Genomic DNA, 27,573 nt, shown 5'->3' with positions numbered 1-27,573 from the left:
ATTGATCAATCAACTGAAGACAAGAGTCTTATTGCTCTTCTCACAGGAGATCTTCAGTGCTAGAACATAGGTTCCTGTAGGGTCATTTCACCCTGCAATTGTGGAATTTTTTTATAAGGATAGCATTTGTCATGAACCTCTTTATAAGAAGATGCTTAGCAGGGGTCAGCTTATCTTCATCTGAAAAGAACAACTGAGGTTAGGAAAGCAGAAAGCCTAGAAAGGATTCAGGTTGGGAACTGTGGTAAGTAGACTGTCCTCTGACAAAGCTGTTTTGGCTGTTTTTATCTTTGTGCTGCTGTCTAGCAACAGTATGACAAAACTGTGACTATTCAAATGTAATCAAACTAGAGCCTGTCCAAAATCAATTTTGAATAAATGATGAACTATGCGGAACAAATCTTAATATCTCTGGGCATGCAATAGAAAATTACTAAATATTATGTTCCTGTAATTTAAACACAGTGTTTCAGATGTACCCTTAAAAGATACAATTATATTACTTGCATATTAATTAATAGCATGTTCTCTTTTTATGCCAAAAAAAAAAATTCCAAAGGAAGCTACCCAGCCTTGGGGAGGCATAGAATCTGTGGATTTTGTAATTACTGATGTTAAACTTAACATCTCATTGAAGTCATTAGTTAATATTTCTAAATCTTTATGTCTGAAAACTTCTGAGCAGATGTCCCAACAACTTTCTTGCCACCTCTCCATTCCCAGCCAAAGAGGGGAGGGAGAGGAGACCTATACTGCCAATAGTTACAAAGGTTATTTGTGGAAGAAAAACAGGAGTTTGCAGTATGCACACGTGTGTGGCTTTGTCTCTTGAGCTTCACAAAGACCAGCATCATACTGAACTATAGAATTACTGTTGTCTGAGACTAAAAGAGAAATCTAGGGAAATGAAATATCTTTGTCAAAAATTACTGAAATGTCAAATTTTTTAAACTAAGCTTTTATATATTAATAAAAGGAAGCATATGGAGGGAAAAGCTATAAGGAGTCAGTTTTTTATGAGCCTCAGTATTGCTGGAAAAGAAACCATTACAGAGACCAGACCAGTTTCTCTAACACGGATACAAAGGAGAATGATGTCATAGCAGCAGGTTTGTGCTGCCACAGTAAAGATCATTGATGGTGCTTTCCATATCCTTTAACTAAATCGAAATACCTGCATTTAGTTGTAACCTGAGAAACAGGCAATAAAGTCACAAATGACTTTACTTTCATTTTTTTTTTTACATATTACACTTTGTAATAGTGTTTAGTTTTATTGTCCCAGAACAGGAAAAGGAAAACATCAAGTTAATTAAATTTTGGTAGTAACTTATTCATCATATGCATAATTTTTCATCATCAACAAGAAGAGGTACAGGGCTCAGTTATAGAAAATGCCATGGCAACCTGAACTGAGATGGTCCTGAATTCTCTAGACTTCTTTCAGGCTTCCTAATATTAAAGTTCTGTGCAAGGTAAGATATGAAAGAAGAAAAAAAAACCTCCTCATCTAAGCAACCTTGATCTGAATAAATATACCGATAAATTTTATCTCTGTGCTAGAACAGCGTGACTCCACCAGGCCTCCAGGATTTCCTGTTCCAAGTTCTAGAGTGGTTGTCTAGTTCCCCCTCCCACCCTTTCTCCATTGGAATCCTGCCAGATGATACTGTGCAAAAGTGATAAAGTCACTTCAAAAAATTTTAAGGAGGCTCATGACTGTGTATATACAACCGTGGGAAGGTTTATGAGTCACAAAACACTACAGATGGTAAAGAGTCTGCCTGCAACGCAGGAGATGCAGGAGACGGGTCAACTCCTGGGTCAGGAAGATGCCCTGGAGAAGGGAATGGCAATCAACTCCAGTATTCTTGCCTGGGAAATCCCATGCACAGAGGAACCTGGCAGAGCTACAGTCTATGGGGTTGCATAGAGTCGGACACGACTGAACGATGGACACACACACAGTTTATTTTGACCTTGAGTTAAAAGGATCCAGCTCTACTGGCTGACTTGAATGGGGCTGCTCTTCTTTATTTACTCGAGGTAAATTTCAGACCAGCCCTTGAATTATGTGAGCTCAGCTATATTCTCTAAAAGAGAGCCAGGCCAATGTGAACCTGGATCCGAGTTTACTTATTCAGTAACATCTGGCTACTTGGATTTCATCATCTGTCGTGTATCTCACCATGTCACTCCCAACCACAGGAAACTGAGGATCAGCTTTGTGGGACTGTGTGACAGAGGTAGCACTCTCATAAATATATTTTTAACAGATCTAAATTTTGTAAGTAAACTAATACCACTTGACTATTTTTAACTTCTGATTTTAGATCAGGAAAGAAAACCATTTTAAAAACATCTTCCCTAAAAATCTTGGAATAAGATAGGAAAAGGGACATCTTCTCCTGCTTTATTTTGGCAAGTGCTTCCTGAGGCTCTGACCAGGAGAGGCTGACGGCTCTCAGAGTGTGGAGCAGCCATGTAGGGATTTAACAATAACAATCCTCTTTCTAAGGATACCAAGCTCTGGAAAATGACTGAGCAGATTTATAGAATCTAGTGTATTAAGTGAATTCCATTTAGGAGAATTTGGCATGTCAGCCTGTGCTATTTTATAATGAACACCCAAGCCCTGCCTGGTTTGTCTAATAGAGTATTTATAAGGACAAAGTCAGTTCCAATTTAATGTAATTCCTTATTAATATTTAGTCAAAGTAAAATGCAACTTTAAGCATATTACTAGCTATATTCATTATAGCAGTTTACATAGCAGTTGCTATGGGTTCTGTATTTATATATATCATACATCTTTTTCTGGAAAAAAAAATTGAAGCTGAAACTTAAATAGCTTACATGTTTGCTCTTTTTTATCCTTCATAGGAGAAATTTTTTTAAAGAAATTATAAATATCTAGGTATACTGTTTTTAGTATTTACTCCCTCTAATCTATCTTCTACAGACAGCTTGAGTCTTCATTCAGAAATACAATTTGGTTCGCATCTTTACAGAAAAAATTCTACGTCCTCAGCAAGCTGTACAAGACCCTCCACCATCTAGCCACAGCCTCGCTAATCCATTTTAATCTATAAGAATCTCCCACTTGTGTTGTATGAAAGGAGAGAAGCTTAGCACACTCTCCTAGACAAGAATGGAAGAGGCCCTTGGGCCTCACAGCATCCATATGGTTAAGGCATTGCCACCTACTTCGTGGCACCTAACAACCACTGTTTAAAGAAAAAACAGTCTCCTACTCAAAATGTCTGGTGTCTCCACGTTGTTAGTTTGGGTACTTTAGCTACTATTTTCCTTTGTTAATAACACATTGTAAATATGTTAGTCTAACAGTTCTTCAATATTATAAAACTTATTTACACACAGGGAGAAATCACTCCGTATTACCATGTTGGAGTTAACATGGGTACTTCCGTGGTGGCTCAAATGGTAAAGAATCTGCCTGCAATGTAGGAGACCCAGGTTCAACCCCTGGGTGGGCAAGATGTCCAGAGAAGGGAATGGTTACCTAATCCACTATGCTTGCCTGGAGAATTCCATGGACAGAGGAGCCGGGTAGGGCTGCATTCCATGGGATCGCAAAGAGGCAGACGTGACTGAGCGACTCACACACATCTTTACCTATAACACACCTTTAGAGAGACAACACCATTGGTAAAATATTGCATAGTAGTTAACTCTGGATGTCATTACTTCCCAAGAAGAGACATTGCCAATAAAATTTCAGCATTTGATCACAATTTATATTTTGATCTGTGTTCAGATTGTTCTTTCCCATAGGAAAGGGAAAAAAAGTTTTTATTCTCTTAGGCATTTTTCAAACACATTTGTAATCTTTTTATTAATTTAAAATTGATACATATCCATTGGAGAATTTTGAAAATAATTTGAAAACAAGCAAAGAGAAAAGAAAAAAAAAAAACTGCCCATATTTCAGGAGATATCATTACCACTTTGTACATCTTTCAGATATTTTTCCATGTATATTTTCCTACAAAAGTGAGGTCATACTATACATCTTGTTTTGCAACTTGCTTTTATAAAACAATTCCATATTACAAACATCTTTATCAAAAAAATTCATCTTAATAATTGTAACAGCTAGTAGTCCTTCATATGGAAATACAGTCATGTACTTACATTCCTAATTATTGGACATTTAAATTGCTTGAACTATTTTCTTGTTACATACAATGAACATTCTTGAGGCAAAATCTTTACCTATATTGCCAAATTCAGACTTAAATTGAAGAAAGTAGGGAAAACCACTAGACCATTCAGGTATGACCTAAATCAAATCCCTTATGATTATACAGTGGAAGTGAGAAATAGATTTAAGGGCCTAGATCTGATAGACAGAGTGCCTGATGAACTATGGAATGAGGTTCGTGACATTGTACAGGAGACAGGGATCAAGACTATCCCCATGGAAAAGAAATGCAAAAAAGCAAAATGGCTGTCTGGGGAGGCCTTACAAATAGCTGTGAAAAGAAGAGAAGAGAAAAGCAAAGGAGAAAAGGAAAGATATAAACATCTGAATGCAGAATTCCAAAGAATAGCAAGAAGAGATAAGAAAGCCTTCTTCAGCGATCAATGCAAAGAAATAGAGGAAAACAACAGAATGGGAAAGACTAGAGATCTCTTCAAGAAAATCAGATTTACCAAAGGAACATTTCATGCAAAGATGAGCTCGATAAAGGACAGAAATGGTATGGACCTAACAGAAGCAGAAGATATTAAGAAGAGATGGCAAGAATACACAGAAGAACTACACAAAAAAGATCTTCATGACCCAGATAATCACAATGGTGTGATCACTGACCTAGAGCCAGTGATCCAGGATCTTCACATCCTGGAATGTGAAGTCAAGTGGGCCTTAGAAAGCATCACTGTGAACAAAGCTAGTGGAGGTGATAGAATTCCAGTTGAGCTATTCCAAATCCTGAAAGATGATGCTGTGAAAGTGCTGCACTCAATATGCCAGCAAATTTGGAAAACTCAGCAGTGGCCACAGGACTGGAAAAGGTCAGTTTTCATTCCAATCCCAAAGAAAGGCAATGCCAAAGAATGCTCAAACTACCGCACAATTGCACTCATCTTACACCCTAGTAAAGTAATGCTCAAAATTCTCTTTGCCAGGCTTCAGCAATATGTGAACCATGAACTTCCTGATGTTCAAGCTGGTTTTAGAAAAGGCAGAGGAACCACAGATCAAATTGCCAACATCCACTGGATCATGGAAAAAGCAAGAGAGTTCCAGAAAAACATCTATTTCTGCTTTATTGACTATGCAAAGCCTTTGACTGTGTGGATCACAATAAACTGTGGAAAATTCTGAAAGACAGGGGAATACCAGACCACCTGATCTGCCTCTTGAGAAATTTGTATGCAGGTCAGGACGCAACAGTTAGAACTGGACATGGAACAACAGACTGGTTCCAAATAGGAAAAGGAGTACGTCAAAGCTGTATATTGTCACCCTGTTTATTTAACTTATATGCAGAGTACATCATGAGAAACACTGGGCTGGAAGAAGCACAAGCTGGAATCAAGATTGCCGGGAGAAATATCAATAACCTCAGATATGCAGATGACACCACCCTTATGGCAGAAAGTGAAGAGGAACTAACCCGGCTCTTGATGAAAGTGAAAATGGAGAGTGAAAAAGTTGGCTTAAAGCTCAACATTCAGAAAACGAAGATCATGGCATCCGGTCCCACCACTTCATGGGAAATAGATGGGGAAACAGTGGAAACAGTGTCACACTTTATTTTTCTGGGCTCCAAAATCACTGCAGATGGTGACTGCAGCCATGAAATTAAAAGACGCTTACTCCTTGGAAGGAAAGTTATGACCAACCTAGATAGCATATTCAAAAGCAGAGACATTACTTTGCCAACAAAGGTTCGTCTAGTCAAGGCTATGGTTTTTCCTGTGGTCATGTATGAATGTGAGAGTCGGACTGTGAAGAAGGCTGAGCGCCGAAGAATTGATGCTTTTGAACTGTGGTGTTGGAGAAGACTCTTGAGAGTCCCTTGGACTGCAAGGAGATCCAATCAGTCCATTCTGAAGGAGATCAGCCCTGGGATTTCTTTGGAAGGAATGATACTAAAGCTGAAACTCCAGTACTTCGGCCACCTCATGTGAAGAGTTGACTCATTGGAAAAGACTCTGATGCTGGGAGGGATTGGGGGCAGGAGGAGAAGGGGACGACAGAGGATGAGATGGCTGGATGGCATCACTGACTCAATGGATGTGAGTCTGAGTGAACTCTGGGAGTTGGTGATGGACAGGGAGGCCTGGTGTGCTGGGATTCATGGGGTTGCAAAGAGTCGGTCACGACTGAGCGACTGATCTGATCTGATCTGATATCCTCAATGATACTTTAGGATGAGAATCACTGAGTCACATTTTAAAAAGTAATTTTTATTACAGTGTAGTTGATTTACAGTGCTAGTTTTTGCTGTACAGCAAAGTGAATCAGTTATACATATGTCATTCTTTTTAAGATTCTTTTCCCATGTGGATTGTTATAGAGTACTGAGGAGAATAGGATGCCGCCCATCCTTGTTAGTTATCAGTATTATATATAGTAGTGTGTATGTCAGTACTACTCTCCCAGTTCATCCCTCCCCTTCCTTTTCTGCCTGGTAACTATAAGTTTGTTTTCTACATCTGTAACTCTATTTATGTTTTGTAAGTAAATTCTTTTGGACATTTTTAAAAATTTTAGATTCCACAAATAAATGGTATCACATATTTGTCTTTACCTAACTTCACTTAGTATGACAATCTCTAGGTCCATCCATGTTAATGCAAATGGCATTATTTTGCCCCTTATTTATTTATTTATTTCTGGCTGTGCTGGGTCTTCGTTGCTGCATGGGCTTTTTCTCTAGTTGTGACGACTGGGGACCACTCTCTAGTTGCAGTGGATGGGCGTCTCATTGTGATGGCTTCTCTTGTTGCAGAGCTCAGGCTCTAGGCAGGCGGTCTTCAGTAGCTGCAGTACCTGCGCCGCAGCTCCCGGGCTGTAGAGCACAGACTCAGTAGCTTGTGGCACATGGGCTTAGATTCTCCACAGCATGTGGGATCTTCCTAGACTGAGGATCAAACCTGTGTCTCCTGCACTAGCAGGCAGATTCTTTACCACTGAGCCACCAGGGAAGCCCCATTTCATCCCTTTTTATGGCTAAGTAATATTCCATTGTGTATATGTATGATATCTTCTTTATCCATTCCTCTGTCAATGGACATTTAGGTTGCGTCCATATCTTGCCTATTGAAAATAGTGCTGCAATGAACAGTGGAGTGCACGTATCTTTTCAAATTATGGTCTTCTCTGGATATATGCCCAGGAGTGGGATTGCTGAGTCATATGGTAGTTCTGTATTTATTTTTTTAAGAAATTTCCATACTGTACTCCATAATGGTTGTACCAATTTACGCTGTAAGGGGGTTGTCTTTTCTCCACACCCTCTCCAGCATTTATTGTTTGTAGATTTTTTAATGATGGCCATTCTGACCAGTGTGAGGCTGTCACATTTTATTTATCTAATTAGACAATACATGCTAGATGTAAAAAAATTCTAAAGGAACAATAGGATATTCAGTGAAAAATAAGTCTCCCTATTGCTTTTCCTCTAGATATTCTTCTCCCTTCTGTGGGGTAGTACTTTTAGTAATCTTCATTTATTTCACAGAAATATTTCATTCATTTATAAACTTTTACATCATCTAGTATGCATAGTAAAATGGTTAGTAAAATGGTTTCAATAGTGAAATTTGTTTTATAATTTTATATATGCTAGATAATCATAGGCACAAAACCTTCTACAATAAGGTGACATTGAGTGATTTCAGTTCTGTAGTGGTGGTTTAGTTGCTAAGTGTGACTAACTCTTGAAACCCCATGACTGTAGCCTGCCAGGCTTCTCTGTCCATGGAATTCTCCAGGCAAGAATACTGGAGTGGGTTGCCATTTCTTTCTCCAGGGGATTTTCTCAACCCAGGAATTGAACCTGGGTCTCCTGCATTGCAGGCAGATTCTTTACCACCTGAGTTAGAGCTCTATCAGTTCAGTTCAGTCACTCAGTTGTGTCCAAGTCTTTGCAACCCCATGAATCACAGCACTCCAGGCCTGCTTGTCCATCACCAACTCCCGAAGTCTACCCAAACCCATGTCCATTGAGTCGGTGATGCCATCCAACCATCTCATCCTCTGTCATCCCCTTCTCCTCCTGCCCTCAATCTTTTCCAGCATCAGGGTCTTTTCAAATGAGTCAGTTCTTTGCATCAGGTGGCCAAAGTATTGGAGTTTCAGCTTCAACATCATCCTTCCAAAGAACAGCCAGGACTGATCTCCTTTAGGATGGACTGGTTGGATCTCCTTGCAGTCCAAGGGACTTGCAAGAGTCTTCTCCAACACCACAGTTCAAAAGCATCAATTCTTCAGCACTAAGTTTTCTTCATAGTCCAACTCTCACATTCATACATGACCACTGGAAAAACCATAGCCTTGACTAGATGAACCTTTGTTGGCAAAGTAATGTCTCTGCTTTTTAATATGCTATCTAGGTTGGTCGTAACTTTACTTCCAAGGAGTAAGTGTCTTTTAATTTCATGGCTGCAGTCACCATCTGCAGTGATTTTGGAGCCCAGAAAAATAAAGTCTGACACTGTTTCCACTGTTTCCCCATCTATTTCCCATGAAGTGATGGGACCGGATGCCATGATCTTAGTTTTCTGAATGTTGAGCTTTAAGCCAACTTCTTCACTCTCCTCTTTCACTTTCCTCAAGAGGCTCTTTAGTTCTTCTTCAGTTTCCGCCATAAAGGTGGTGTCTGCATATCTGAGGTTATTGATATTTCTTCTGGCAATCTTGATTCCAGCTTGTGCTTCTTCCAGCCCAGTGTTTCTCATGATGTACTCTGCATATAAGTTAAATAAGCAGGGTGACAATATACAGCCTTGACACACTCCTTTTCCTATTTGGAACCAGTCTGTTGTTCCATGTTCAGTTCCAACTGTTGATTCCTGACCTGCATACAGGTTTCTCAAGAGGCAGGTCAGGTGGTCTGGTGTTCCCATCTCCTTCAGAATTTTCCACAGTTTATTGTGATCCACACAGTCAAAGGCTTTTGACATAGTCAATAAAGCAGAAGTAGATGTTTTTCTGGAACTCTCTTGCTTTTTCCATGGTCCAGCAGACATGGGTAATTTGATCTCTGGTTCCTCTGCGTTTTCTAAATCCAGCTTGAACATCTAGGAGTTCACGGTTCACCTATTGCTGAAGCCTGGCTTGGAGAATTTTGAGCTCTACATTATCACTTAATTTAGATTATACTTTTATATAACTTTTGTTGTTTAGTTGCTCTGTCATGTCCAACTCTTTGGGACCCTATGGACTGTAGCTCAACAGGCTTCTCTGTTCATGGGATTTCCCAGGCAAGAATACTGGAATTGGTTGCCATTTCCTTCTCCAAGGGACCTTCCCAACCCAGAGATAGAATCTGTGTATCCTGCATTGGCAGTTGCATTCTTTACTGCTGAGCCACCAAGGAAGCCTACTTATATATAATATCAGTTATCAACTACTGTTAATAGTTTTATCTTCATTGGACACTCTTAAGACTTTAAAAAAATTTTTATTGGAGAATTGCTTTGCAGAATTTTGTTGTTTTCTGTCAAACCTCAACATGAATCATCCATAGGTATATATATATATATCCCCTTCCTTTTGAACCTCCCTCCCGTCTCCCGCCCCATCCCACCCCTCTAGATTGATAAGAGCCCCTATTTGAGTTTCCTGAGCCATACAGCAAATTCCTATTGGCTATCTATTTTACATATGGTAATGTGAGTTTCCATGTTTCTCTTTCCATACATCTCACCCTCTTCTCCCCTCACCCCATGTCCGTAAGTCTATTCTCTATGTCTGTTTCTCCATTGCTGCCCTATAAATAAATTCTTCAGTACCATTTTTCTAGATTCCATATATATGCATTTGAATACGATTAATCTTTCTCTTTCTGACTTACTCTGTATAACAGGTTCCAGGGTTCATCCACCTCATCAGAACTGAGTCAAACATGTTCCTTTTTATGGCTGGGTAATATTCCATTGTGTAAATGCACCACAACTTCTTTATCCATTCATCTGTTGATGGACATCTAGGTTGCTTCCATGTTCTAGCTATTGTAAATAGTGCTGCAATGAACAATGGGATACATGTATTTTTTTCGATTTTGGTTTCCTCAGGGTATATGCCTAGGAGTGGGATTGCTGGGTCATATGGTGGTTTTATTCCTAGTTTTTTAAGGAATCTCTATATCGTCTTCCATAGTGGCTGTATCAATTTACATTCCCACCAACAGTGCAAGAGCGTTCCCTTTTCTCCACACCCTCTCCAGCATTTACTGTTAATAGACTTTTTGATGATGGCTGTTCTGACTGGTATAGTTTTGATTTGCATTTCTCTAATAATGAGCAATGTTGAGCATCTTTTCATGTGTTTGTTATCCATTTGTATGTCCTCTTTGGAGAAATGTCTAAGTCTTTTTCCCCACTATTTGATTGGGTTGTTTGTTTTTCTGGCATTGAGTTATAGTAGCTGCTTGTATATTTTGGAAATTAATCCTTTGTCAGTTGTTTCATTTGCTATTATTTTCTCACATTCTGAGGGTTGTCTTTTCACCTTGCTTATAGTTTCCTTTGCTGTGCAAAAGCTTTTAAATTTAATCAGGTCCCACTTGTTTATTTTTGCTTTTATTTCCATTACTCTAGGAGGTGGGTCATAGAGGATATTGCTTTGATTTATGCCATCGAGTGTTCTGCCTGTGTTTTCCTCTTAAGAGTCTTATAGTTTCTGGTCTTACATTAGGTCTTCAATCCATTTTGAATTTATCTTTGTGTATGGTATTAAAAAGTGTTCTAATTTCATTCTTTTACACATATCTGTCCAGTTTTCCCAGTTCCATTTATTGAAGAGGCTGTCTTTGCCCCATTGTATATTCTTGCCTCCTTTGTCAAAAATAAGGTACCCATAGGTGCATGGGTTTATTTCTGGGCTTTCTATCCTTGTTCCATTGGTCTATATTTCTGTTTTGGTGCCAGTACCATACTGTCTTGATGACTGTAGCTTTGTAGTATAATCTGAAGTCAGAAAGGTTGATTCCTCCAGCTCCATTCTTCTTTCTCAGGACTGCTTTGGCTGTGTGGGGTCTTTTGTGTTTCCATATAAAATGTGAAATTTTTTGTTCTAGTTCTGTGAAAAATGCCATTGGTAATTTGATAGGGATTGCATTGAATCTCCAGATTGCATTTGGTGGTATAGTCATTTTTACAATATTGATTCTTCCTACCCAGGAACATGGAATATCTCTCCATCTGTTTATGTTGTTTTTGATTTCTTTCATTAATGTCTTATAATTTTCTCTGTACAGTTCTTTTGTCTCCTTAGGTAAGTTTATTCCTAGATATTTAACTCTTTTTGTTGCAATGGTGAATGGGATTGATTCCTTAATTTCTCTTTCTGATTTTTCATTGTGAGTATATGAAATGCAAGTGATTTCTGTGTATTGCATTTGTATCCTGCAACTTTGCTAAATTCACTGATTGGCTCCAGTAATTTTCTGATACTATCTTTAGGGTTTTCTATGTACAGTATCATGTCATCTGCAAACAGTGAGAGCTTTATTTTTTCTTCTCCAATCAGGATTCCTTTTATTTCATTTTCTTCTCTGATTGCTGTAGCTAGGACTTCCAGAACTATGTTGAATAATAATGGTGAAAGTGGACACCCTTGTCTTGTTCCTGATATTAGGGGTAATGCTTCAGTTTTTCACCATTGAGAATGTATGCCATAGACTTATCATATATAGCCTTTACTATGTTGAGGTAGGTTCCTTCTATGACCATTTTTTGAAGAGTTTTAATCATAATGGGTGCTGAATTTTGTCAAAAGCTTTTTCTGCATCTATTGAGCTGATCATTTGGTTTCTATCTTTCAATTTGTTAATATAGTGTATCACATTGATTAATTTGCATATATATAAGAATCCTTGCATTCCTGAAATAAACCCAACTTGATCATGGTGTATGAGCTTTTTGATGTGTTGTTGAATTCTGTTTGCTAAAATATTGTTGAGCATTTTTGCATCTATGTTCATCAGTGATATTAGCTTGTAGTTTTCTTTTTTGTGTTGTCTTCGTCTGGTTTTGGTATCAGGGTGATGGTGGCCTTGTAGAATGAGTTTGATAGTGTTCCTTCCTCTGCAATTTTTGAAGGAGTTTTAGGATAGGCTTTAGCTCTTCTCTAAATGTTTGATAGAATTCTCCTGTGAAGCCATCTGGTCCTGGATTTTTGTTTTTTGGGGGAAATTTTTGATCATGTCTTCAATTGTGCTTGTAATTGTGTTACTCATTATTTCTATTTCTTCCTGGAGAAATTCTTCCAGTCTTGGAGGATTGAACTTTTCTAAGAATCTGTCCATTTCTTCCAGGTTATCCATTTTATTGCCATATAATTGTTCATAATAGTCTCTTATAATCCTTTGTATTTATGCATTGTCTGTTGTAACCTCTCCTTTTTCATTTCTAATTTTGTTGATTTGATTCTTCTCTCTTTTTTTCTTGATGAGTCTGGCTAAAGGCTTCTCAATTTTGTTTATCTTCTCAAAGATAAACCAGCTTTTAGTTTCATTAATCTTTACTATTATTTCTTTGATTTCTTTTTCATTTATTTCTGCTCAGATATTTATGACTTCTTTCCTTGTACTAATTTTGGGGATTTTTGTTCTTCTCTTTCTAGTTGTTTTAGGTGTAAAGTTATTTTGTCTATTCGATGTTTTTCTTGTTTCTTGAAGTAGGATTGTATTGCTATAAAGTTCCCTGTTAGAACTGCTTTTGCTGCATCCCACAGGTTTTGAGTTGTGTTTTCATTGTCATTTGTTTCTAGAAATTTTTTTATTTCCCTTTTGATTTCTTCAGTAACCTGTTGGTTATTTAGAAATGTGTTGTTTAATCTCCATGTGTTTATGTTTCTTCAGTTTTTTTCTTGTAATTGATATCTAGTCTCATAGCGTTGTGGTCGGAGAAGATGTGTGATACAATTTCAATTTTCTTAAATTTACTGAGGTTTGATTTGTGACCCAAGATGTGGTCTATCCTGGAGAATGTTACATGTGCACTTGAGAAGAAGGTGTATTTTCCTGCATTTGGATGTAATGTCCTGAAGATATCAATGAGATCCATCTCATCTAATGTATCATTTAAGACTTGTGTTTCCTTATTAATTTTCTGTTTTGATGATCTGTCCATTGGTGTGAGTGGCGTGTTAAAGTCTCCTACTATTATTGTGTTCCTGTCAATTTCTCCTTTTACTTCTGTTAGTGTTTCTCTTATGTATTGAGGTGCTCCTATGTTGGGTGCATAGATATTTATAATTGTTATGTCTTCCTCTTGGATTGATCCCTTGATCATTATGCAGTGTCCTTCCTTATCTCTTATAATCTTCTTTAAGGTTTATTTTGTCTGATATGAGGATTGCTACTCCAACTTTCTTTTGCTTTCCATTTGCATGGAATATATTTTCCATCCTCTTACCTTCAGTCTATATGTGTCTTTAGGTCTGAAGTGGTTTTCTTGTAGACAGCATATATATGGGTCTTATTTTTGTATCCATTCTGCCAGTATGTGTCTTTTGGTTGGAGCATTTAATCCATTTTACATTTAAAGTAATTATTGATATATATATGTTCCTATTGCCATTTTCTTAATTGTTTGGGGTTGATTTTGTAGATCTTTTTTCTCCTATTGTATTTCTTGACTATAATAGTCCCTTTAACATTTGTTGTAAAGCTGGTTTGGTGGTACTGAATTCTCTTAACTTTTGCTTGTCTGAAAAGCTTTTTATGTCTCCATCAATTTTGAATGAGATCCTTGCTGGGTGCTATAATCTTGGTTGTAGATTTTTCCCTTTCAATACTTTAAATATATCCTGCCATTGCCTTCGGGCCTTCAGAGTTTCTGCTGAAAGATCAGCTGTTAAGCATATGGGATTTCCCTTGTATGGTACTTGTTGCTTCTCCCTTGCTGCTTTAAATATTCTTTCTTTGTGGTTTACTCTTTGTTAGTTTGATTAGTATGTGTCTTGGTGTGTTTCTCCTTGGGTTTATTCTGTATGGGACTCTATGCCTCTTGGGCTTGACTGACTATTTCCTTTTCCATGTTGGGAAAATTTTCAACTATAATCTCTTCAAAAATTTTCTCATACCCTTTCTTTTTCTCTTCTTTTGGGACCCCTATTATTCAAATGTTGGTGCATTTGATATTGTACCAGAGGTCTCTGAGACTATCCTCAGTTCTTTTCATTCTTTTTACTTTATTCTGCTCTTCAGAAGTTGTTTCCACCATTTTATTTTCCAGCTCACTGATTTGTTCTTCTACTTCAGATATTCTGCTGTTGATTCCTTCTAGAGTATTTTTAATTTCAGTAATTGTGTTGTTTGTCTCTGTATGCTTATTCTTTAATTCTTCTAGGACTTTGTTAACTGATTCTTGCATTTTCTCCTTTTTGTTTTCAAAGTTTTTGATCATCTTTATTACTATCATTAGTCTGAATTCTTTTTCAGGTAGTTTGTCTATTTCCTCTTCATTTATTTGGACTTCTGTGTTTCTAGTTTGTTCCTTCATTTGCATAGTACTTCTCTGCCTTTTCACTATTTTTTTTAACTTATTGTGTTTAGGGTCTTCCTTTCCCAGGCTTCAAGGTTGAATTCTTTCTTCCTTTTGGTTTCTGCCTTCCTCAGGTTGGTCCAGTGGTTTGTGTAAGCTTCCTATAGGGTGAGATTTGTGCTGAGTTTTTGTTTGTTTGTTTTTCCTCTGATTGGCAAGGCTGAGTGAGGTGGTAATCCTGTCTGCTGATGACTGGGTTTGTATTTTGTTTTGTTTGTTGTTTAGATGAGGCATCCTGCACAGGGTGCCACTGGTGGTTGGGTGATGCCAGGTCTTGTATGCAAGTAGTTTCCTTTGTGTGAGTTCTCACTATTTGATACCCCCTCAAGTTAGTTCTCTGGTCGTCTAGGGTCTTGGGGTCAGTGCTCCCACTCCAAAGGCTCAGTGCTTGATCTCTGGTCAGGAACGAGGATTCCACAAGTGGTTTGTTATGGCATTAAGTGAGATTAAAACAAATATCCAAAAACAAGAAACAAATGGCAGTTACAGAATCAGGCAAATAATATTTAAGATAATGGAATATACACATATACATATATACCCATGAGCAAAGGGAAAACAGTCCAACAAAATAAAGTACAAAGTAGATTGACCCAGCAAACAAAGTAAATCAAAGATTATATTTACCAGTTAAGAACAAAACTAACTAAAGCATAATCTGGAAAACAAAACTAAAGCAAGGTGCCAAGTGGGGAATAAAGCAATGAAAAAAAAACTAACAAATATGTTAAGAGGAAAGAAAAGAAAGAATAGATATGCAAATTTAAATAGAGGTAGATGAAGATTTATATATATTAAAGATTAACTGCAAGGGGAAAAGAACAATAGGAAAGGCAAACAAAGGAATAAATAGATAAATAGAATAAATGTAGAAAAAATATAATAGGTTTTTTAACAAATTAAAATTATAAAAAAAGACAAAAAAATGGAAGAAAGAAAAAAGGAAAACAACACGGAACTGCAAAAGCCCAATGCAGAGGCAGAGGTTTACAGCAACAACAAAAAGTGTGACTGAATATACACATATTCATATACACCCATAAGCAAAATCAAAACAGTCCGGCAAAAATAGAGCACAATAGATCAACTGGTGAACAAAGGAAACCAAAAATTATATCTATCAGAACAAAACTAACCAAAGCACAAACTGGGAAACAAAACTGGAGCAAGGTGCCAATTGGGGAATAAAGCAATGAAAATAAAGCTAACAAAATGTTGAGAGGAAAAGAAAGAAAGAATAGACATGCAAATTTAAATAGAGGTAGAGGAAGATTTATATACATTAAAGATTAACTGCAAGGGGAAAAGAACCGTAGGAAAGGCAAACAAAGGAATAAATGTAGAAAAAATACAATAGGTTTAACAAAATTATAAATTAAAATTATAAAAAAGAAAAAAGGAAAAAGAAATGGAAGAGAAAGAAAAAAAAAAAAAAAAACAGGAAAACGCCACAGAACTGCAAAAGCCCAACACAGAAGCAGAGGTTTGTAACAACAATAAAAAGTGTGACCGAATATACACAAATACACCCATAAGCAAAATCGAAACAGTCCAACAAAAAGAAAGTACAATAGATTGACCTGGCAAACAAAGGAAACCAAAAATTATATCTATCAGAACAAAACTAACTAAAACACAAACTGGAAAACAAAACTGGAGCACGGTGCAAAGTGGGGAATAAAACAATGAAGGCAAAACTAACAAATACGTTGAGAGGAAAGGAAAGAAAGAGAATAGATATGCAAAGTTAAATAGAGGTAGATAAAGATTTATATACATTAAAGATTAACTGCAAAGGGAAACATATAGTAGGAAAAGCAAACAAAGGAATAAATGTAGAAAAAATAATAATAGGTTTAAAAAATTAAAATTAAAAAAAGAGAAATAAAAAGCAAAACTCCACAGAATTGCAAAGGCCCAAGGTAGAGGCAGAGGTTTATAATAGCAGTAAAAAATATGACAGAAAAAAAAAAAGAAAGCTCAAAAGCTTAATTAGATTTCATAGTGCCAATAAAACTGACAACTACAACAGGGCAGGGGGCGGGGGTGGGGGAGGGGAAAAAAATCCAAAAGAATCTACAGAGCAAGTCAAGACATAAGAATAATAAATGTTTTTCTTGAGTCACTGCTATCAGAGTCCTTTCCCTTGCTGGGAGTCACAGTCCACTTCACCTCCCTAGGATGCCCTCCAACACTGTGCTGATCTCTGGACCTGCTATGGGGGCAGCTCAGATTCTAATCTGGTCCTACTCCTGTGTGTTCTTGCCTCCAATGTCCACAGCTATCAAAACTAGTGTGTTTTCTTTTGTGGGAGCTCTCAATGACCTTTTATATATTCCATAGACACAGAGTCTGCCTAGTTGATCATGCGGAAGATTTTGGATCTTCTTGCTTAGTCACACTGCCCCTGGGTTTCAATTGTGTTTTTATTTCCACCTCTGCATATGGGTCATCCACGGGGGTTTGCTTCAGAGGCTGCCCTGGAGGACTTGGGTTTGCCCCTGTGAGGGCCAGGTGTGGAGGTGGTGCAGCTGCTTGGGTCACAGGGGTTTTGGCAGCACCAGGTACTCAGGGAGTTGGCGACTAGGGCACCAGGAAATACAGTGCTCTAGAAGGAAACAGCCGGAGAAGGTGATGGCACCCCACTCCAGTACTCTTGCGGGGAAATTCCCATTGACAGAGGATCCTGGTAGGCTGCAGTCCATGGGGTTGTGAAGAGTCGGACACGACTGAGCAACTTCACTTTCACTTTTCACTTTCATGCATTGGAGAAGGAAATGGCAACCCACTCCAGTGTTCTTGCCTGGAGAATCCCAGGGACGGGGGAGCCTGGTGGACTGCCATCTATGGGGTCACACAGAGAGAGTCAGAGACAACTAAAGCGACTTAGCAGCAGCAGCAGAAGGAAACAGCAACTAGTGTTGGCCAATACGCTCCAGTATTCTTGCCTGGAGAACCCCCCTCCCTGACAAAGTTCCCTCGAAGGCCACAGTCTACAGGGTCGCAAAGAGTCTGACACTACTGAAGCGACCCTGCATACATAGATGTAAGACTTTTTGCCTGTGGCAGCTCTGCCCCAGTGAAAGCTGATCGTGAAGGTGGTGCAGCTGCTTGGCTTACAGGGACCCTGGCTGCACCAGGTGTGCAGGGACAGGGACTGCTTCCACCACAGGAGTTTTGGCCCTATCAGAGTCTTTTTCTAGCCTCTTGTAGCTGGCGATCAGAAGGCCTCTTTGGCCAGTCTTTCTCCGTAGCTTCACCCATTCAGGCAGTTAGAGGGCTCCCTTGCCGGGGATTCCCTGGTGGCTCAGACGGTAAAGCGTCTGGCTTCAATGTGGGAGACCCGGGTTCGATCCCCGGGTCGGGAAGATCCCCTGGAAAAGGAAATGGCAACCCACTCCAGTACTCTTGCCTAGAAAATTCCATGGATGGAGGAGCCTGGTGGGCTACAGTCCATGGGGTCGCAAAGAGTCGGACACGACTGAGCAACTTTGCCTTGCCTTGCCTGGGGTCCTTCCCTGTTGTTCAGTGTGTCAGGCACATAGAGGGGCCCCCCTAGCTGGAGTCCTACTCTGTAGATCTATGCGTCAGGCACTTAAAGGGGCACCCTGGGTGGGGTCCTCCTCTGTAGTTCAGTGCATCAGGTGTTTGATGGGCCAGCCTCTCTATTGTTCAGCTGCTGATGCTGGTGTGTGGGGAGAGAGAGGCTATGGTGATGGCTCCACCCCCTACACCTGACTGAGCAGTATCACCTTGCTTCCATGGCTACCCGGCTTTCTCCACAGGCATCTCCACAGGCATTTCCCACCACAATCACCTCCCTCACCTTCGCTCGATCCATTTCTCTGGAGTCAACAGCAGCCCTCGCCCTGGAATTGCTCCACACTCCCCAAACTTCAGCTCCCAGCCCACTGTGCCTTCCAGGGACCCTCGTCCCTGTCCAGGGTATGTATGGCTGCAGCAAGGACCCTCTGATCCTCATTCCATTTAGGCTGCACAGATCAGCTGTTTCACTCTCAGCCTTAAATGTTTCTCCTCTGACTCAGACAATTGCCCCAGTGTGGGGATCAGACCCCTGCTTCAGTTCCCCGACCCACCAAGGGCAGGTCCAGTCCTACAAACACTCCTGTTTTTCCCCCTAGTTCCTTTGTCCTACTGAGTTTTGTGTGGTTCTGTATATTCTTTTCCTCTGGTCAGGTACTCCTGTCCACTCTCAGCTGGTGTTCTGCATATACTTCTGTGTCTGAAGGTATATTCCTGATGTATCCATGGAGAGAGATGTACTCCACATCCACCTACTCCTCCGCCATCTTGTTCTCCCAAGACTTTTTAATAGAAGGCTTCAAACCTACCCAAAAGTAGAATAATGAAGCCCCAAGTACCCACCTAGTATGTAGGCTTTTAATAAACAATGCCATTTTTCTCTATGAAAGTTTACTGATATATGTTCCCATCTAGATGAGATTTATATTCATTTTTGTACAGATGAATTTTATAGCTGCTGCATCCAGTGTTATATGTCTCAATATATCTTTTAAAATAAGAGTAACTTGGTGGTTGGAGGAGGAAATGGCAACCCACTCCAGTATCCTTGCCTGGAGAATCCCAGGGACAGAGGAGCCTGGTGGGCTGCTGTCTATGGGGTTACAGAGAGTCGGACACGACTGAAGCAACTTAGCAGCAGCAGCAACTTGGTGGTAGGGACGGAAAGTGATGGGAAAAATAAGGCATAGTAACTTTTGTTGCATAGGACAATAGTTTTAATCTAGCACAGGAATGCCGGTCAACTCAGTGTAGCTTCCTGGTTCAGTATGCTTGGAGGGATACCGAGAGCACATCCAGGATCTGTGTGGAAAAGTGCTAGGACTGACGAACAATGTCAACTACAGGGAAAGTGGGGAGAATTGTTGGCATTTGCGTTATGTGGTTTTTTGATTCTGCTTTTGCTTATAAGCACAGCAGCATGCTTTTGTAGGATTCTTTTGCTTAGTAGCCATAAAAACCCATTTGGTTTATTAAAAGGTGATGAGACATTTCTGTTTACCTATAGATTTCCCAATGTGTTCCCAACTCTTTGTGACCCCATGGACTGCAGCCTCCTAGGCTTCTCCGTTCATGGGGATTCCCTAACGCTTGCTATTAAATTGACAAATTTCCTTAAAAATACGATGCTCTTTTGAAAACAATTCCATGATGTTGGGATATATGTAAAAAGGATGTGCTGCACCATCATTAGGGGAGCAAGTGCAGGAGCTGTGTTAGAAGTAGGAAAGGATGGCACGTGTCCAGGCATGCACCATTATCTAGCTCCAAGCAGGAGCATGGATGTGTTGAAGTCTGTGGTGTGGTTTGTGGTCATGGAACAGAGATGAAGCTAACTGACCCACACTGACTCAAACTCCAAACCTTAAATTTTAAATCCCATGTTCATCTTTACTGAGCTAACCAGTCAACAACTAACCAACAACAAAAATAAATTAAAAAAACAACATAAAGTATGTCAGGTATTTGAGAACTGCCTTTTCATGAACCAATGGATTTAAGTCTGGAAGGCATCCTAGAGATCATTTAGACCAGGCATTGGCAAACTACATCCCATGGGCCAAATACAGCCCACTGCCCATTTTTGTAATTAAGAGTTGTACTGTAATTACAGCCAGGTCCATCTGTTTACATATTGTCTGTGCCTGGTTTTGCACTACAAGAGCAGAGCTGAATAGTTATGACAGACTATACTGACCACAAATCCTGAAGCATTTACTATCTGGCCCTTTATAGAGAAAGTTTGCCAACCTCTGATTTAAACCAACCTTTTCATTTTAGAGATGTGGAGATTGGGAATGAAATAGGTTGAGTAACTTGAGAGAACAGCTGGCAGAATTCCTCAAATTCCCAATGTCAGGATCCAGAGCTGTCATGATTTTGGTAAGAGGGAGCAGTTTTACATCTTCTGGAAGCCCCATTTATCTTCTTAGGGTATCACTCCCTCCTCCACTGCCTTTCAGGTTTATGATAATGAAGACAATGAAAACTCTCCTTAAACAACACCTCACACATTCCTCCATCATTGCATTTATCATCCTGAATTGTAATCGTTTGCTTCTCCCACTAGACTGTGAGTCCACTGGGGGCAGGGATCATGCTGCATTTGTCTCTGTAGCCGGATCACACAACGGATATCTAATAACCATGTGCTCAGGGCTTTTCATTTTGTCACTTCATCTTCTTCCATGGCTGTTTTAAGATAAACTTCAACTATTGTGAAGATAAAATGCAAACATTATGATCTGTAATTTTCTCTTCCTGACAAAGGACCCCCACCCCCGCACCCAATCACTGAGACCCATCAACTGGAGGTGTTCAGAGTGAAATACTATTGATAGAAGGCAAAAATCTCAAATATTTTTCAAATAAAGGCCCTAAACCTCAGAGCTGACCTTGACCTATATTCCTGACAAATGGAAAAGGGCCTGAGGTAGACCAAAAGCAATAAGGATGGAAGAGATGAAAGACTGTTAGACTCAATGGGACATTATGGTCGACTGTGCATGGATGTTGAGCATCTAGAACTCTAGATTCTGTCCAAGTTCAGAATGAGGAGGACGAGCACACTGGATGAGAGAGGTATGGGTGGGAAGGGGATACAGGGCATAAGTGGAGGTGGGTGTGGTGCAATCAAGTGTGGAGACTGAATAGACAGTGGATTATATGAATCTGGAGCTTTTGTGCTAAATCTAGGATGAACTCATTCAAAGAGTAGATGGAGATTAGGAGAGGAGAGGACTAAGAGCAGAAAACTAGAGATCACCAAGTAAGGACTGAACAAAGTAAGAGAACACCCACTGAGAAGGATCCCCTGGAGAGGTAGAAGGAAGACAAAAGATGATGTTCTAGAAGCCAAGATGGAGAGGATAAATGCCAACTGAAAATATTTTGAGGGAAAAAAAATATGCTTTGGATTTGGAGGTCTCTGATAACCCTTTGTCTATCCAACCAATCCATTCACACACAGCCAACTGGAAATATTTTGGAAGTAAAGGAAAACTCTTCTTCTGTCAATCACTACAAGTATAAAGCTGGTAGGAAAGATGATTTGCTTTTATACAAATTTGCTCCACAAATACCTTTTCTAGAGTCTGTTTATCAATTAGGATTTATACCAGTTAGCTCAGGCTTTTAATGAGTTCCAATAAAAACTTGCTTGTGCTATTCAGATGATACTCCTCTTGAAATGTATGATTCGTTATCATCTGATACTTTATGCTGGTTTGAGTCCTTTAGGCCTAAAATAAAATAAAAGCTTCTCAATGCATAAAATCATGTCCAAATGGGAGCTGTCTCGAGCTAGAATATCTAAAATATTTTTTAAATGTTAAAAAACAATGCTTAGTGTGTGTGTTTGTGTGTATTAGTCGCTCAATCGTGTCTAACTCTTTGCAACCCCATGGACTCAAGCCCGCCAGGCTCCTCTGTCCCTGGAATTCTCCAGGCAAGATTACTGGAGTGGGTTGCCATTTCCTTCTCCACTTAGTGTATGGTAATAGTCAATAAGTATTTGTTGAATGAATGTGTAAATAAATAGATGGTGTATTTTCCTATAATTCTTCACCTACATATTGTGGTAATTTTAAAACAAGTCCACAAATTCTTTGACATTCCTCTCACTAAAAGTGGGATCTCATTCCCCTCTACCCTGAAGAGAGACTGGCTTTAGTGACTGGATTCTAATAGAATGCAGTGGAGCTTCCCCTAGAGTCCTCCAAGTCTGGGTTCAGTTCAGTTCAGTCACTCAGTCATATCCAACTCTTTGCGACCCCATGAATTGCAGCACACCATGCCTCCCTATCCATCACCAACTCCCGGAGTTCACCCAGACTCATGTCCATTTAGTCGGTGATGCCATCCAGCCATCTCATCCTCTGTCGTCCCCTTCTCCTCCTGCCCACAATCCCTCCCAGCATCAGAGTCTTTTTCAATGAGTCAACTCTTCATATGAGGTGGCCAAAGTACTGGAGTTTCAGCTTTAGCATCATTCCTTCCAAAGAAATCCCAGGGCTGATCTCTAGAATGGACTGGTTGGATCTCCTTGCAGTCCAAGGGACTCGCAAGAGTCTTCTCCAAAACCACAGTTCAAAAGCATCAATTCTTTAGCGCTCAGCTTTCTTCGCAGTCCAACTCTCACATCCATACATGACCACAGGAAAAACCATAGCCTTAACTAGACAAACCTTTGTTGGCAAAGTAATGTCTCTGCTTTTGAATATGCTATCTAGGTTGGTCATAACTTTCCTTCCAAGGAGTAAGTCTGGGTTAGAATAAACAATCCTCTTGCGCCTGGCTGGCTCGTTCTCTTGGACGCTGTGCCTTTGGACCCCTGAAGCTGACAGATGTTTAAGGAGTGTAGCTACCCTGAAGCACCATTCTGGGAAGGGCACACAGGCATGGAGAGAGATGCCTGAGGAGCCTCAGCTGTGCCAAACCCCAGGTGACTGAGTTCTCTCAGGATGCCACGCCACACCTGTGAGTGAGTAAGCCATCCAGTTATCCCAGTCCTCAGGCTTTGAGCCACCCTCTACAACAGGCATGGCAGAAATGAGTTCTCCCTGCTAAATTCCATCCACACTGTAGACTTGTAAGCAGGATATTCTTTTAAGTCTCTAGGCTTGAGGGTAGCAACTATACTAAAAAGTGCTGTGTACCTGACTCTTTGCAACCCTATTAACTATAGCCCACCAGGCTCCTTCTGTCTTTGGGATTCTGGCAAGAATACTGGAGTGGGTTGCCATTTCCTCCTCCAGGGGATCTTCCTGCACCTAGGGATCAAATCTGTGTCTCTTGTGTCTCCTGCACTGCAGCAGAGTCTTTACTGCTGACTCATCGAGGAAGCCACTGTAGTAATGGGAACATTCCCTAATTAGAACATTGGCTATACATTGCTATGCGATTATTATTGGTTGATCACCATGGAGAATATTATGAGCCTTCAGCACATTCCTTTTCTGGCTAATTCTCTCTGTGGCGAGGACCTACAACTCCAGCAGCCACTGGCTAGAAAGGCCTTCACTTCCTTTACCCTTCTTAAATCTAGGAAATCTTTTGCCTTCCAAAATTGGAACAAATCACCTCTTTCTCCAAGCGAACTGCCTTAAGATGGGGTTTGTAAACACGGGACAGTAAGTGGTAGGTTTTTCTTGTCTCCGCCCTAGAAACAAGGGCTTACTAGGATATGCTTCCGTATAGTCCAAGTGAAGAGAGAGTGTCCTCAGGAACAAAGGAACTGTAAAGAAAACCACAGTCTCATTAACCTGTGTGAGGCAATGAGGTATTAAGAGAAAAGCAGTGGGTGGTACAGAGTTCTTTAAAAGGTGATCAATATTTCCATTTCAGTGTTTTCTAGGGAAGAAGGTTTTAACATATGTTTCCTAGGCCAAAATACACCTAAACTGGAGAAAGAACAATCTATTGTAATTCTATCTCATTAGTGTGCTTCCCCAAATGGAAAATTCTTGTATAGATAAGATGATATATTTGACAAATAGAGCACCCAATATAAATGAATACATGGTATTACATTTTTATAAATTGACCTATGAATTTGGTTACTATGCATTTGTTCCCCTGAACTTGATCATTTCAGAGAAAGCTTTTAAGATCAATTTCCTAGACCACTGAAGACCACTGGCGTCTCCACCAATGTAATGATGCCTCATAGGAGTCTACAGGAAGCTAGCTGCTGTCTTTGATGTAGGTTTAGCTGTAGCAGGAAATAGTGTGTGAAGAGAAGAGGCTCCCAAACCTGAGTCCTCACCTGGCTGACTGCCAGGATAAATAGTGCTTTCTAGACCCAGTGTCAAGGAGTCTGGTTTCCTTCACAGCAGGACCCATCTTCTGGCTTCTAACTTCTGAGACCTCAGAAACTTTTAATGCTATTCAAATGCAAACATCCCACTCTGAGCTTGGATTTATATGCCTACTTTGAATAGCCTCATCTAAAAGTCACTTGGAAAACGAAATATGACAGCTGCTTACTATGTACGTCGCTTTCAGTTCAAAAGAAAGTGAAGTGCTAAGTCGCTCAGTTGTGTCTGACTCTTTGTGACCCCGTGGACTATAGCCCACCAGGATTCACTGTCCATGGGATTCTCCAGGCAAGCATACTGGAGTGGGTTGCCATTTTCTACTCCAGGGCATCTTCCTGACCCAGGGATTGAACCTGGGTCTCTCACATTTCAGGCAGATTTTTTACCATCTGAGCCACCAGGGAAGCCCTTCAGTTCAAAAGAGAGAAATGTAATTAATTAAACTGCATTCTAATTCTAATACCAGACATTCTCTAATCTCCATCAGCCCTACTTTCCCTGGAGGTGGAGGACCGCAGCACCAGAACCCCCCTCCGCCCTCCCCTGCCCCCCACAGTCCCAATTTCAAGGCCAGGGTCAGGAGGGCAGCTTCGGAGAAGGCTGCCCTGTAGATATATGTTTTTATGACCTCAGAACGATGTGTGTCTCACTGTAATGGAAAACATATCTAGCAAAGTCAGTTGTAAAGTAAAACTCTGTAAATAAATCTCCACACCCCCTTCCAAAGATTTCCTTCATAAAAATCAAGGGAACAGCATCAAGGAGAAAAAGAAAAAAACATAACACAACCCTCACAGCTTTGTGTGTTTATATTAATACTTCACTTTGTTCCCAATACAACTCGAAGTGATTTGTAAGGCTATGTAAAACTGTAACAAGACAGTGCACATTTACAAGTGAGAAAGGATAAAAAACAAGGGTGGGGACATAAAACAGAGCCAGCAACAAAGCTTTTAAAAATGTCTGAAATAATGGGCTCTGCGCTGGGTGGGTCACAGTTTGGCTCTAAACTATCAGCCTATCAGCCAATGGCATCGCCCCAACAACTCAATTTGCTTGTGAGCATTTTGGGGGAGTGGAGAGGTCAGGGTGAGGGGTGGGGGGGTGGAATACAGGCGAGTCTGGCCAACTCCCTTCTAATTTGGCTCCATGTAGGAGTAGATTTGAACACATCCGGAATAGAAAACATCCTAGACTGTGTGTCCTTAAAGCACTCCTCGACTATTGTTCTGAGGCAAGATGCTTGTAAATATCGGAAGACACTGACTTCAGAGAAGAGACAGGCTTGGCTTGCCAAGAACAGAACCTTAACATTGTGTGAAGCTGTTGTGTCTCTCTTCTTCTCCATAATCTGACAGCTCTAGAGACTGATCTGTTCTTGCCATCTTCATTTCTTCACTTCCCCCTCACTCCTAAATCCACTCTCATCAGGATTCTACACCACCACATGACTGAAGCTGATCCTGGAGAGGTCTGCAAGGTATCCTTCAGTTCATCTTTCACTTGGGTCTCAGGAGCGTTTGGAAGTTGACATCTCTCTCCTTAAAAATATTCTGTATACTTTTCCAATATTGCAGGAAGTGGAACCCTTTCAGGGTCCAAGAGTGGGCTCTTGTCTAACACTTGGAAATGAACTGTCCGAGGAGACACATGTGCTGACAAAGCAAAAGACTTTATTGGAAAGGGGCATCTGGGCAGAGAACAACAAGGTAAAGGAAGTCAGGAGTCCTGCTCAGCCACCTAGCTCAGGATTTATGGTAATGGAGTTAGTTCGCAGGTTGTCTCTGGCCAGTCATCTTGCTTGGCCCAGTATTGGTCTGACTCAGGGTCCTTCCTGGTGGCATCCACATATCTCAGCCAAGATGGGTTCTGGTGTGAAGGATTCTGGGAATTTGGTAGGATATATTATGGGCTGGCATCCTTCTCTACCACCATGTTCCTTATTGGGACCTCCTATCAGGAGACAGTTCATCATGCCTGGCCAAGGCAGGAGGTTTCGGTCAACAGTTCCCTAAACTACCACCACACTTCATGGTTATCTCCCTCTTCTTTGGTAACTCTTTCTACCTGTCCTCTATCTGCTTCTGACGGGCCACTTGGCCCGTCAAGGTTTTCCTTGGGATTCTGTTCTAGTGGTAAGAAGAACTCCGGGTCAGAGAGAGTTTACAAAACTGTTATCATACAGGACAAGGGAAACAAATATATATATTTCTAATCTTTTGTACCCCATAGTGTAGGGTACATGAAGTTCTTGTTAACTGAATATCAGCAGTGCCTGCATACTCACTCAGTTGTGTCCAGCTCTTTGTGATCCCATAAACTGTAGCCCACCAGACTCCTCTGTCCATGGGATTTCCCAGGAAAGAATACTGGAGTGGGTTGCCATGCCCTCCTCCAGAAGGATCCTCCCAACTCAGGGATCAAATTTGCATTTCTTAAGTCCCCTGCATTGACAGGTGGACTCTTTACCGTTGAGCCCCCTGGAAAGCCTCTAGGACTACACTAATACAGAAACCACTAGCCACATGTGGCTGTTGAGCACTTTAATGTGGCATTGAGATGAATTGTAAATGTAAAATAGATTTCAAAGACTTGACATAAAAGTATGTAAAATAGCTTGTTCATTTATTACTTATATAGATTATATCTCTTTATTTTGGATATACTGGACTAAATAAAACATTGCTAAAATTAATTTCACCTATTTTACTTTTAACGTGGATCCTAGAACATGTTTAATTATACATGAGGCTCACATTACGAAGCTGTTGGACAGTGCCACCTTGTATAATTTTAACAAGTTCTGCATCTATTAGCAAGTTACATTCAGCATTCCTGATTGTATGCATGAATATATACATGTATGTGTATTGTAAATGTAAATTCTCCTTTGAATCAGAATCTTCCAGGTTCCCTCATTAATGTATTGAATAGAAATCTTTGACACATCATATTGTATTTG

The 27,573-nt window shown here is 40.1% G+C and overlaps 1 protein-coding gene, 1 long non-coding RNA gene and 1 other non-coding gene across 16 annotated transcripts in view; 2 read left to right on the top strand and 1 right to left on the bottom strand.

The window, feature by feature from the left end:
- The window catches only part of ACYP2 (acylphosphatase 2), a 190,906-nt gene that overhangs the window by 140,124 nt on the left and 23,209 nt on the right, over positions 1 to 27,573 (top strand). The window contains exon 4 of one of the 13 annotated variants that reach the window (XM_086326905.1): positions 18,537 to 18,696. The exons of the other annotated variants lie outside the window; for them this stretch is intronic. Coding sequence (XP_086183031.1) covers positions 18,537 to 18,696 — 160 coding nt within the window. The remainder of the gene's footprint in view (positions 1 to 18,536; positions 18,697 to 27,573) is intronic. 13 annotated transcript variants of the gene reach the window in all.
- LOC147363312 (U6atac minor spliceosomal RNA) lies at positions 3,106 to 3,233 on the top strand. Its single transcript, XR_015137519.1, has one exon. It is a non-coding gene; the product is annotated as a U6atac minor spliceosomal RNA (small nuclear RNA).
- LOC147363310 (uncharacterized) overlaps positions 25,340 to 27,573 on the bottom strand; it is a 28,863-nt gene continuing 26,629 nt past the window's right edge. For both annotated transcript variants that reach the window (XR_015136920.1, XR_015136921.1), the window contains exon 5: positions 25,340 to 26,495. This is a non-coding gene — a long non-coding RNA (uncharacterized LOC147363310). The remainder of the gene's footprint in view (positions 26,496 to 27,573) is intronic.

The sequence above is a fragment of the Bos grunniens genome, chromosome 11, assembly GCF_055505025.1.
Source record: "Bos grunniens cultivar Pamir isolate PY7600 chromosome 11, Bosgru_T2T1.0, whole genome shotgun sequence".
Taxonomy (NCBI): Eukaryota; Metazoa; Chordata; class Mammalia; order Artiodactyla; family Bovidae; genus Bos; species Bos grunniens.
This window is presented reverse-complemented; position numbering and strand designations above follow the sequence as displayed.